This window comes from Neolamprologus multifasciatus, chromosome 4 (assembly GCF_963576455.1).
Source record: "Neolamprologus multifasciatus chromosome 4, fNeoMul1.2, whole genome shotgun sequence".
Taxonomy (NCBI): Eukaryota; Metazoa; Chordata; class Actinopteri; order Cichliformes; family Cichlidae; genus Neolamprologus; species Neolamprologus multifasciatus.
The window spans coordinates 26598150-26612009 of NC_140442.1; the positions used below are offsets into that span (position 1 = coordinate 26598150).

The window sequence follows — 13860 nt, forward strand, 5'->3', positions numbered from 1 at the left end:
TTTATAGCAGCTTTATAGAAGGGATTGGAAAATCATCTATTTAACCCACATAATATATTTAATCCTTGTTGGTATGGGATCAGAACGATGCCACCTTGAAATGAAACCGAAAAAAATATTGAAACTGAAAAAAAAATTGTAACTAAAACAAATGTACTGAAAAATCTTGTATTGAAACTGAAAAAAAATTGATAGTGAAAAGCAATTAATTGAAACTGTAATTTTTTTGTTTTCGCTTGCAACTTTTTTTCCAGTTTCAATCTATCTTTTTTCAATCCATTTTTCAGTTTAATTAACTCGTAACATCCATTACAAAGTTGTTCAGTTAAGGTGGTTAGCTAATTGTCAGCTGGATGCAAATTATATGCAAATTACCGTTAAGACTCAGCAGAAAAGCGCCTTTCGTCCCCTCCCCCACTGGCCAAAACAGCGACACATGATTAAAACAGTCATTGATTAAACTGAAAAACAGATTTCAGTTTCATTTTTCTTCAATCTCAATATTTTTCTATACCAATGTTTTCTTTTTCAGTTTCCTTGCTCTTAATTAATTAGTTACCGTTGCAGTTCCCACCTCCCACCAGTAGTTGGAGATCCAACCCAGTCCGGCTTGGCTGCTGAACTGTCCGCCAGACATTTATGTCTTCATGCTACAATTCCACCCCCCACCCCCTCAAAGACACCAATTCTTAAGTGAGACAAACATAAGATGCCTTTGCCCGTGCAAGTGTTTAACTTTCAGGTGAGTTAAAAATGCTGTTTAAAATGTTTTTTGTTTTTTTATTTAGCAAAGACTGCTGGAAACTCTGCCACCTTAGCTAGCGTTTAGCAGGCTAGGTTAGCTTTGAATTTGTAGTTACGGTTGTCATGGTTAAAAATCACAATTACAGACCACTTACGCAGTAGTTGTTTATTGTGTTTAATAGGCATGTACTAGGCACCATAAGTGTGTAAAACACAATCCATTTATCTCTTTTACATGTTAAAAGAGTTACAGCGAAGGAACAGCTAATGTGTTAGACATCTAGAGGTAATTTCTGATTAGTGTAATGCCATATGCCGAAATGAGGAGTGGCCCTTAAAATGTCACGAAGCATGTTAAAATGCACATTTCCTGAAGCCCTTCTACGTAAAACCGATATGAAGCTTTATGAAGTGGAGCAGAACTCAAGGATTACAATTGACTGAAGGCCTCGGTTAGCTAACAACATTTACAGCGCTGGTGTTAACGCACCTAAATGATAAAACGACGCGTGACGCTCGCGGTTGGCTTTTAAAGTGAGCCACAGATATGGCAAGTTCCAGTCTCTGTATAACACAGCACTTGGAGTACACTAAAGAACCAGTTGTGTTTATGGTCGTAGCCTTAAGCTAACGGAAGTATACCTAATATCCTGTTGTTGGCAGCTTGTCATGCTCGTTCGCTCCGGATAGCAGTTACTAGCACCATAAGTAGACAACACAATTATTACATATGTAAGAAGTATCCGTTGTCAAGAATAGCTTAATTTCAACGTCGATAAACTCCAGAATATACCATCTTTTAGTGTATCACTTTGCTAGCGCCAAGCTAATGTTAAATGCCTGTTGTTTACACCAGGAACCCGTCCATCCTAAGCATGATATTTGTGTCTCGTTCTCTGCCAGGCCCATGTAAGCTTGTTTATGGCAATGGAAAAAACGACAAAACAAATCATTTGCTATTCATAACTCATAATGTTGAACTGGGTATTTCAAAATCTTCAGTTAATAAGTCAGGATTTATAGAAAATGGCACAATTGTAAGAAAATAGCTTAAAATTTAAATTTGGGTATCTCAAATTTTCAAGTTACTAAGTTGAGGTTTAGAGTTAGCTCTGTCCATCAGGAAGCTATATGAAGGTACATTATTTCTTTGCTTACCGGAAAGAGAAGGCATCAGCTGTCCAACAGCTGGACATGAATACATTGTTTCAATAGCTTTTATGCAGTTATCTTTGTGAGAAGGCATTCACAGCTGAAGCTCAATAATAAAAACCTTTTATTGAGCCATAGCCAAACCACTGATGTGCAATGACGTGCTGTAATGTTGTAATGCTGAAAGCTTGTAAAATCAAGTTAAGCTCAGCAAGGGTTTGAGCTGTCACTTGAGAAAGTGTCATGCCAAAAACAAAAGAAAACAGTTTACATTTGAGAAAATAAGTTGTTGGTGCTCACAAAGCAGGAGACGGATATACAACATCATCAGTGTTTTCGAGTGTCAAAACACTTAAGTGAGAAATACCATCAGTAATTCAAAGTTGGCTACATAGTTCAGAACAAGAATAGTAGAGGTAGGAAGCCAAAGATTAAAAGACTGGAAAGAAAATGATTGTCCTAACAATACCAGTGAATGATTTAGCCATGTCCGGAATTGTAGTCTCAAAGAAGACAATCACTAGAACACTCCAAAGAAATGAACTTTAAGGTTGCAGACCAAGGAAAAATGTCACTTCTACAGACGAAACATCTTCAAGCCAGATTGAATTTTGCTCAACAAAAACTACGCATACTGGAAGCTAGGGGTTGTTGGGATACTAGGATTTTATACTTGATGTTGATACGCAGGAAAATACTTGATCCTGAGTACCATTTTGGTTGCCACAGGGAAGATTTTGACCCCAACACTGCAACAACAAAAAGTAATCGCAAACAAGTCAAAATCTTGACTTGTTAAATCTCAACTAATTTTCTCTGACTGGCCTGCACAAATTTTTGACTTTAATATCACTGAAAATCTGCTGGAGGCACTTAAGAGAATTGCCATTGAACAATGGTTTGGGATTGCTTGGGAGGTGTGTTGAAAACAAATCACTGCAGGCTGTTATCCAGCAAAAAGGATTCACATTTAGCTGTTAGGATCAGGGAGTTATAAAGTTTGGCCCTACTGTTTTCATATTTCATCATATTTCTGTGTGCAAAGTCAAATACTCTAAGCAGCCAACGTAAAACTAAGATTGGAAACGTTGCCAACAGCACTTAAGGTTATTAAAAAGAAAGAAAGAAAGAAACTCATAGGGAGACTAATAATTGTCCTGTTCTGTAATATAATTTGACAAGCATAAAATTGTAGTTTGCAAAAAAACAGTGTGTTTCCCAAAGATGTTACTAGCCAAAATTTGGCTTATTTTGGAATGCTGCTTGGACAACAGATGTGGCTGGCATAAAAACTACCTACAGGAGATGAACATTGTGTGAAAGTCATGTCCTCAAGAAATAGGAATAAATCCAGCAAAGACCTGATACAGGATTTGAGAGATACAGCTGCTGCATTTCAGTGAGTGGTATTTGATTCGACCAAAGTTGTTATAATTATGAATGCAGAAAGTCAGATTTTCAACCATGCAAGACCTTTTTAGAAAACATAAGATTGGCGAAAAATGTAGCTGTAACTGAAAAATGTACACTTACAAACTGGACTGGTCATACAACATGCAACACCTGTATAAAAAAGGGCCAAAAGCAGACTGTATTTCCACAGGAGGCTTTCCTCGGTGGTTGCCGGTGTACTCTTCTATATTGTGGTGTGCTGGGGGAGCAGCACAAGCAAAGACGGACTCATCCAGGCTGGACAAACTAATAAGAAAGGCTGGCTCTGTGGTCGGCATGAAGCTGGACACTGGGTGACAGTGGCAGAGAAGAGGACACTAAAAAACACTGCTAGACATTATGGACAGTGTTGGGCATCCTCTGCATGGTCATAAATAACCAAAGGAGTCTGCTCAGCGTCAGGTTGCTTCTCCCCATGTCTAGGACTTAAAAACTCCTTTTCCCCACACGCCATCAAACTGTTTAACTCCTCGTTGGGGGCGGGGAAAACAGGAGGACAAAGGAGGGCGGGGACAAATAAGCAGTAGTGTTTGCACAACTAAACACTAAATAACAACTAATCAGGTGCAGGTGAAGCCAAAGGGAAGATATGCTTCATCATATTTTCTAATCTTTGGCTTAGAATGAAGTTTGTTTTGAAACATATTCAGCGATGCTTCATCTCCTGCTTTGCGTTTGTGTGGGCGCCCCGTGCTAGCAGTGTCCAAGCGGTTTTTGTTTTTTCTCCCCCTTTCATACTGCGCAATGGCGGGCCCCACACTTTGGGAAGCTCTGCCTTAGTCATTCCACTGTGTTTTCCTGTCATGTAGGGGTTGTCCTCTCCAAAGCTCAACATTATTAAAGCAGTGTGGTATCATCTTGACAGAGAATGGAACAAAAGACGGCTGCCATCCAAGAAAAGCTTATGTTTGCATATGTTTCAAAAAATCACTGCGCCTGTTTTGCATTTTCAACATAAAGGCATAAAAGCATCGAGGAATTTGGGGGGGGCTGTGCCCACTTATTCCACTGAACATATTGCGTATCCATTATAGGACATTGTTTCCTGTACAGTTACTCCGACATAGTAAACTACCAGTACGAGGTTTAAGCACCAGTGAACTACTGGTCTGTTCAGATCAGGTCTGTTGTTTGAACCTAACAAAACTATGTATGTGATCTATTTCTAAGGGGTCTGTGGAGCCCATGCAGATTGATGCAGATCCCCAGGAGGACCAGCAGAATGCTCCAGACACCAACTATATTGTGGGAGAACCCCACACTGGTATTGTCTCACAAACTGGTTACATATATCCCAATAATCTTATTTTATTTGTAATGTTTCATGTGACGCAGATTCCTGCTGCTAATTGATTCTTGTTCTGTAAACTGTTCTGGGTGTGAATGAACGAAAAGTTAGCTACAATCCTTGTACATGCGAGAGCTATATCATCCACTGATGAAAGTGTTACCTCACTGTTTAATCGGAGCAGTTCTGACATGTTTTTGAACAGATGTTTCACTCCTTGTCTGTGCAGGATCTGGAGCAGTATGCGACCAGTTATAGTGGATTAATGCGCATTGAGAGACTGCAGTTCATTGCTGAGCACTGCCCTCAGCTCCGAGTGGAGGCCCTGAAGATGGCGCTCACCTTTGTTCAGAGGACCTTCAATGTTGACACTTACGAAGAGATTCACCGCAAACTCACAGAGGCCACACGGTATTCTTTCTAGTCCTCTCCCAGCAATTGGGTGCTTCCATTTGGACAGAGCTGCTTTTTTTTTAACAAGACATTCCCAAATCCTTAAATCCTTAAATCCTGCGTTGTAGCACAGGTTGGTGTAGTAAAGAACAGCATGATTCAAACAGTACAAACAAAAACTTAGGTGTTGTATATCACATGTGCTTCATTATGGATAAGCAAAACAGCATTGCTACATTTAAAATTAGGCTTGGAAAGTCTTGACTCCCAGCCTGCAAATTGTTCATTTTCTAGATTTGTAAATATTTCTGTGTGATTTTTTTTTTTTTCTTTCTCCTGGGCTCCACCTAAAGGGAAGTGCAGGGTGTGCCAGACACAGTTCCTGAAGGAGGGGTTGTTCCCCCTCCCCTGGACTCAGCTTGGGCTGAATCGACCAGAAAAAAGGCTCTGCTTAAACTGGAGAAACTAGATACGGATCTTAAGAACTACAAGGGCAACTCCATCAAAGAGAGCATCAGGTGTGGTTGCAAAAGCATTACTGTTAATCTAGAGTTTAAGCTTAAGACCAACTGAACATTGAATAAGATCAGTAATCCAGCTAAGAAGCAGAAGGAGAGGTGCTGTCTCAGTTTTTTTTGATGGAACAATAATAAATATATACAAAACTAGTGAGGGTCAAAGTTTTTTGATGAGCAGATTGGTCATTTTCAGATAACATTGTTTTTGTGGATGTCTGCCGTCTCCTCACCTTCCATCCCTTCTCCCCAGGAGAGGCCATGATGACCTGGGGGACCATTATCTGGACTGTGGTGACCTCAGTAATGCTCTGAAGTGCTACTCTCGAGCCAGAGACTACTTGCACCAGTGCTAAGCATGTCATTAACATGTGTCTAAATGTCATCAAGGTACAGCAGGAAGGAAGCACAGTGCTCTGCTGCTGCAGTCACTGTTTCCATTGACACAATTGTCCAGGGATTATTAGCCTTATCACAATTCTTATTACAATTGAGAGATGAAGTTTATATTGAACTTAGAAACCTGGTTCTGGCAAAACTCTGCACATCAGAAAAGTATATGAGTATTTGCCCAAGATGTTTCACTTTACTGAAATCTGTGTGCATGTCAGCACTTCCAGACTTTCTCCCAGCTATAGTACCCAGTACACAGACCTATATGTACTGGGAACTATATAACTTAGACTGAATTGTGCCAAGACACTTTCAGTGTCACTGTAGTTTTCTACAGATAGCACTGCACAGCCAATTAACAGAATTCGAAAACCTGGAAAAGTTGTTACACACAACAGAATCTTTTGGGTTATTTTTGCTTGTTTGTTTGTTTTTTACAGACATTGAATTGTCTGATTAAGCACGTGAGTAAACAAAGTCTTTGTGACTTAAATTGTGCATTCACAGGTTAGTGTTTACCTCCAGAACTGGTCGCACGTGCTGAGCTACGTCAATAAGGCAGAGTCCACACCAGAAATTGCAGAGGTGAGCACAGTTTACATACTTCAGCATCTCTTTTATTTTATATATTGTGTCCAGCCTTTTAAGAAGAGTAATAAAATATTTATAGTAAATTTTTTCTTTTTGCTCTCCTCCCCCCTAAAAGCAAAGAGGAGAGCGAGATAGTCAAAATCAAGCTGTCCTCACCAAATTAAAGTGTGCTGCAGGTGAGTGTGTGTGTGTGTGTGTGTGTGTGTGTGTGTGTGTGTGTGTGTGTGTGTGTGTGTGTGTGTGTGGGGGTGTGTGTGATTTTTGAAGAGGTTGCCTTCTGTTAACCAATATTGGTCTTGTATTTATGAAGTTTGGAAAAATGTGACCTGATTTCCAGTATATTGTTCATCTTGCTTGTTGGTGCATCAGGATTGGCCGAGTTGGCCTCTCGAAAATACAAGCCAGCTGCCAAGTGCTTCCTGCAGGCTTCCTTTGACCACTGTGACTGTCCAGAGGTGAGCTCGTACATGAAAACTGAAGATGTAACATGCACCATTGCACTGGGTGTTGCACTAAAGCATTAGCATCTCAGATTTTAAAAAAAGGAATATCACCCACATGTCTTCCATCCTCTTTCATTTGTAACCATGTATTAATAACTTACATGGTTACATGTACACCTCAACCAGTGTGTTTGGATCCTAAAAATGTCGGACATAATATGAGCATCTATACATGAGTCTAATTGATGGGAGAAATATCATTATGTGTATTCCCTGCAGCTCCTGTCGCCCAGTAATGTAGCTGTGTATGGGGGCTTGTGTGCTTTGGCCACGTTTGACAGACAGGAGCTTCAGCGCAACGTCATCTCCAGCAGGTAGGCTGGTGTACAAATATTTCTTGGATAGAAATCAGTTCTAGTGATGGACAGCAATCCATGCTAATACTTTGTATCTATGGTTTTTTTTTTCTTCCTAGCTCCTTTAAGTTATTTCTAGAGTTGGAACCTCAAATTCGTGACATTATCTTCAAGTTCTACGAGTCTAAATATGCATCCTGTCTCAAGCTACTGGATGAAATGAAGGTTAGCGCATGAAAGGTTTTTAAACTAACAAAAAACTGGCCATTGTTTGGGTCCTGGGCCACATCTGGTCCTTTAGGCGCCAGTGTCCGGCAGCCTTGCCTCTGTCAGTGCGCCCCAGGGCAGCTGTGGCTACAATGTAGCTTGCCATCGCCAGTGTGGGAATGTGTGTGTGAATGGGTGAATGACTGAATGTAGTGTGAAGCGATTTGGGGTCCTTAGGGACTAGAAAAGCGCTATACAAATGCAGGCCATTTACCATTTAGTTGTCCCTTACTGGCCCTTAAGAGGTCAGTGGGTTAGAATTCAAATGTATAAAGGTATACATCATGCAAGTTCTGGTAGCACAAATTACTGTGCTTAAGGATTGAATTTTGAGTCTCCATTGCAAGACTAAACATTCAGAGAAATACAAGAACTTCACTCACTAGGAATGGAAAGCTGAACCTTTGCTAGCAGGTAGTGTTGTTATGTCTGACACTGAAGCCCTGAGGCCTGTGTAGAGCCGAGGAAGCCTATGTCATGACCCGTATCTTTCCTCAGAATATCACTTGACCAAAGATAAACGAGGCCCTGTTTGAGCTGATGAAAAGACACGGGAAGTACCTTTTGTATGAACTGGATCTGAGGTGATTCTGAGGATCATAATGAGCTTGGAAGGAGATTGTAAGCACATTATGGAGCCACCAAAAAGGTGAAAAATATCAGCAGTTTGGGAGCATTTTGATATGCTATCGCTCAATAATAACAGAGATCTTCTCACAGATGGTTAGAGGTATATGTGTGTATATTATACAGCACTTCATATAGCTATTCTACAACTGACACATCATTACGTTTGCATATCCACTGGTATGTGGTCCACATCTATTATCACAGCAGGGCTGCTGTACATCGAATGACCAGCAGATGTCAGTACTTCCAAATAAGCAGTTGAATGGTGTGATCTGCCTGTAGGCAAATAACTGTCCAGAAAGGTTCAACAGACTGAAAGGGCTTCATCACACTATCACTACAAACACACAACACTAACTCATTCTCTGAATTTATCAAAGTGTGTTTGGAAGAATATGAGAATGGGCCCCTGCAGGAAATCTGGAGCTGCGGTTGAAAAACAAAGCAGACCCTAGTTCTGGATGAGAGCTATGATATTTATGCAACTCAGTTACTCAGTTTTGTTAATTAACTTTAAAATTAACTTGGAGCTGAAAATAATTTGAGTTTTGCACTGTATAAAACAACAGGATGTGTTGTGTATATCAGTGCTAAAAATTAACCATGTTGTTGATGAGGAACTGTAGCTCAGGAGGTGAAGCAGGTCATCTAAACGTGCTACTAATCCTGTAATCACTGGTTGCTTCTGTCTACATACAAAATATCTTTGAACAGGATAGGGCTGTGCGATATGACCAAAATCTCATATCCCGATATAAAATATCTATCGTCCCGATAACGATATAAATCACAAAAAATTTAATATGTTCTGTAAATTCTGTGAATCTCGGGTAGGTGAAGTGTTTCCAGCTGGGCGTCGTGTATCTGGAGTCGAGTGTTTTAACCGATGCATGAAACTACACATTTTTAGACATAGGTTGTAACGGCCGCTGTTTTCTTTGTGAGTATTTATTGCACGGCGTGCTGCGGGGAAAGCCTGTTCTAACATTTGAGTCTAAGGCTTATTTTTTAGCACCTGACGACTCTTTTTTTTTTTTTGTTTTGTTTTTTGCTTCTCATCCGTCAATACTCTGCATACTTTTTCACAGGATTCATTTTATTTTGAAAATTCTCAACAGGATCTTGAGCTTTATTGTGAAAGGTTTATGTGGAAAATAAACAAGCGGACATGCAGTGGTGTTACCGTCGTTGTTGCTAACAACAACCCATAAAAACAGGCGCCTGTCCATGTGGTTATATTAAATATAAGAGAAAGAGAGAACTTTAAGAAATTAATATAGCCACTACAGTGACCATCAAAACAATGAAAAAAATATTGCCGTAAACAGTTTATTTTGCGACACCGCAAAACAAACAATAGCGTAAAATGAAACGATAGATGTTTTTATATCGTCATCCGATATATATCGTTATATCGAACAGCCTGCTAAGACCCACTCCATTTCAAATAGTTAACTTTATCAGGGTAAGAGCACTGAGTCACAGACATGTAACACATGGTGATATAGGCTACTACACAGCTATCAGCTGGCTTTGCCTGTTCAAAGTACTAAAGGGTAGGAACCTAAGAACCAAAATTGAGTCTTCTGAAGAGAGAGGCGAGTATATTTCAGAGCTCTCAGATGCAGAATGGAAGGCTCAGACATTGTACCTGACTTTAATACATTTGTTCAAGACCAAAAAGAAAAGCGAAACATAAATTAATAGTGACCAGAACTGAGTTCAGCTTGTTGATGTGGCCTCCTCACTTTCTAATGTGGCCAGTAGAGAAAATGAACTGCCCACCCCTGAAGTAACACTACACATGCGTCAAAGTAGAGTGTGTGCTTCCGTTGTCACATAATGTGAGCGCACACACACAAACAGAAAGTGCAGTATATGATTGTGCTGTTTCTTGCAGGATAACCTCCTGTTGGACATGTACCTGGCACCACATGTCAAGACACTGTACAGCCAGATCAGGAACAGAGCCCTGATTCAGGTGAGACATACTGCATACACACTGACCGTGCATAGGATAATGAAGTTGCTGCTGATTCTTGGGGGGGGGGGGACAAAACAGGGTGTTTAAATAGTAGCCGTGGCAGGATGAAGGGTTAGGTAACCCTAACCCTGCCCCCTGCATTGGTGTAGTGCTGCCACCTTTATCCAATAGTAACACATTACATCCTACCATCACTGGCTTCAAAAAAACAAAGCAAAGACAAGGGAATGTGTATATTTGAGACAACAAATAGTCACATAAAATATTAGGTATTTGAAAGTTTTACTAGTTTCACTTGTCTGTCATAATGACTGTCACTGTTAATGGATTTACGCAGTTTTTGAATATCTGAGTACTGGATATTAGGGGGAATCTGTTTCATCTGCAGTTATTGTGACTTGATGGTGGCAGTGTTGTCTCACAGTTTGATTGCCTAAATCCAGTCAGCAGTACTGTGCTGTGTGTGTTTGGCTTGTGGTAACACGATGGCACTGCAGCTGCTGACAGGTTTAGTGAAGTGTTGTGATCTGTAAATGAAGATGATAGTGTTGGTTACAAGGAAGCATCTCATATACATGTAATACTGTTTAACATGCACAGGCATTTCTGAGAAAGATGATTGACCAAAATAATGTAATCACTATAAATCTTTGTACTTTGTACTAACTTTTTCAAGTGTGATCTTTTTGAGCACTGATATTTTTCTTGTGTGTGGGTTTTCTGTTTTTTTTCCTCCTCCCAGTATTTCAGCCCCTACGTGTCAGCAGACATGACCAAGATGGCTCAGGCGTTCAACACAACAGTAACAGCTCTGGAGGACGAGCTCACCCAGCTCATACTGGAGGGTCTCATTAATGCACGTATCGACTCCCACAGCAAGGTGAAAACGCTGCACACATCAAACCGTTGCCACAGGTACTTTTTTGTTTGAACCCTGACAAACTGGGACTCTGACCTGCTCGTAGATTCTGTATGCGAGGGACGTCGACCAAAGGAGCACCACATTTGAGAAGTCTCTTCATATGGGCAAAGAGTTCCAGAGACGAGCCAAAGCCATGATTCTCCGAGCTGCTGTGCTGCGCAACCAGATTCACGTCAAGGTAGAAACATTTTCTTCTCTTCACATTGTAGTGAATAACTTTTTTCTTTTTCAGTTGTTCATAATGTTCTTTGTGTTGAGGTAGAGGTTATTATCAAGTCTGACTACAGTAAATTTCGTGTGATTTGGTGATGAGCTTCTTTTTAATGGCATATCTAAAATGTATTTGATTGTAAATTAATGAACGGTACAGATTACAGTATTAATATTAACAGAGGGGGGTTTCTAAAATTGGATTGGGTGACTCAGGAGGAGAAACCAGTTATCTACTGGCATGATACATAGTGCGGGTGGAGTGCTACTGACTTTAACTAAGGATAGAGGTGGTTGGTGAAGGAATACTTAATCCCACTGACACGCCTTCCACAATGGAATCACTGAGGTAGTTAAACAACTCCTTAATGGCAGGGAACCTGGGGCGGATGGGACTTGCTCTGAGTTTGTCAAGGCCCTTGGAGTATTCTTTTAGTGGGTGCTTCAGGAGTACGGGGTATCTGGCTCATTGCCACCAGCCATTCGGTTCCTCGACCACATTTGCAAGAACTTGGTCAACATTGCTGGCAGTAACTAAGACTAGCTCCTGATGGTTGTTGGACTCGGGGTTTTAATATTCTGTTAAGATTTTTAAAGTCTTCTTTCTTTTTTGAACCTCATCTGTTATTCAATGTTACAGAGTTTATAGCTATGCTGTTGAACAAGAGTAGTGCCTTACTTGTTTCCTCCTGTTCTCAGTCTCCACCCAGAGAAGGCAGCCAGGGTGAACTCACACCAGCCAACAGTCAGACCAGGATGAGCACCAACATGTGAGGAAGAAGTGAACAGCTGTAGCGCAAAGGGGAAGGTTCACTGTTCTGCAACACACACCACCCCACCCACCGTCTGTGAGCTGAACGCAGAAACAAGATGCAGCATAAAGACAGATAAAAACCACTTCTCTTCTTCTGTCAGGTGACAGGGAGCAAACTTTTTGTTTGTCTGACATGGAGATGCAGACAGAATGAAAATGTGTTTTGAATGAAAGCTCAGCACTTAGGCTGTAAGTTACTGGTAGGAGATGCACTTTGCTCTGCTTACACTTTGAGACCTCATTAATAGAAAGTTTTAAAATAAAAAAACACCTATCCAAACCCATCTAATCTCTGTTTATTTGTGCCCCTTTCTGTTGTTATCAAAGAATTATCCAACCAACAGCTGGAGCCAGTATTTGTTTTCCACCAGTACTGTGCTGGTGAGGACACAGTTGTCCCTTGTCTTTTGGGCTTTTTTTTTGGGGGGGGGGGGGGTAAACCTGGTACGTGGGAATATATTTATGTTGATTTTGACTGCTATTTCAATGACAGTATATGAGCTCTGAAATTCAGCTTGAATTAGCTTGAGACAGTCTGCTGAAACGAAGTGAAAAAATAAAACAAAAATACAACTTTGGTTCCTGTTTTTTCTAATATGCACACCAGTTTTATCTGAATTTTGTCTCTTAAGAACTAATTGCCATATGTCCTTGGGCTTCATTGACAGATGGAGCTGGCGATCGTCTACATAGCAATGAAAATATATGCTATGTTTTCTAATAGTACTGCCTAAGTGAAACCAAATTGGTCCTAGCACAGAACCCTGTGAAGCTCCACAATTAGTTTTGTGTGTGAAGAGGACTCTGTTTACATGAACAAATTATATTCTGTTAGGTATGGTTCAAATGACTGCAGTTCTGTACCTTTAACTCCCATGGCATGCTCTGATCTCTGTAATAAAATAATACTGTCAACAGTATTCAGTGTTGTACTGAGGTCTACAGGACGAGCACTGTCAGAGGCCACATGAAGATCTTTTGTAACTTTCACTAATGACGTTTCTGTTCTGTGATGAGTTCTGAAACCTGACTGAAACTCTTTGAATAAACCATTCCTCTGCAGATGATCAGTTAGCTGTTTTACCACTTCTCTTTCAAGAATTAGAGATAGAAGGAAGGTTGGAGATTGGCCTACAGTTAGCTAAGACTAAGGTTATAGCCATGGTCTTTTAAGCAATGGTCTAAATAATGCCACCTTAAATACCTGTAGCATGCAGCCCATTAATAAGAAATAGACTCTGCAGTGAAGCCACACCAACTTCACAATCCAAGTTAATGTAAACATTAGTGAAAGTTGTAACACAGGTCTGCAAAAAACATTTTTCAGCTGCATGGGATAGTTTTTGTAAATTCTGGGTTTTCTTTAGAGTGCTGAATTCAAAAAAGATCTCAATTTCCCTCCATCACGTACACTTTTTTTTTTTTTTGCAAAACATGAGTTTACATTAAAGAAAGCACAACAGCAATGAAGCAAGTCAATATTTGATTACAATTAACTATGCATAATTTTTCTGACATTCCTTACCTTTCACTATGAGCAAAATAAGCCTGTTGGCACATGATCATCTGAGCTCCTCACAGCACCAAACCCACTGTGTGCAAATGTACTGTTTATAGGTTGGGGAAACCTGCAGTCAGCTGAGACTGTAGAACCAACCTTTTGGGATTTACTTACCTGCATGATTGAGCATGCATCCACACATAGA

General features: G+C 40.3%; 1 protein-coding gene across 1 annotated transcript; it reads left to right on the plus strand.

Moving 5' to 3' along the window:
* The first annotated feature begins 590 nt into the window (after positions 1-590).
* gps1 (G protein pathway suppressor 1) lies at positions 591-13221 on the plus strand. Its single transcript, XM_085156976.1, is given in 16 exon segments — positions 591-742; positions 4519-4596; positions 4598-4612; positions 4866-5047; positions 5383-5547; positions 5798-5885; positions 5887-5934; positions 6445-6522; positions 6644-6704; positions 6898-6983; positions 7251-7345; positions 7447-7552; positions 10125-10205; positions 10951-11088; positions 11174-11308; positions 12040-13221. Coding segments are annotated over 16 exon segments (1464 nt in total). The 5' UTR covers positions 591-709; the 3' UTR covers positions 12115-13221.
* Positions 13222-13860: the final 639 nt, after the last annotated feature.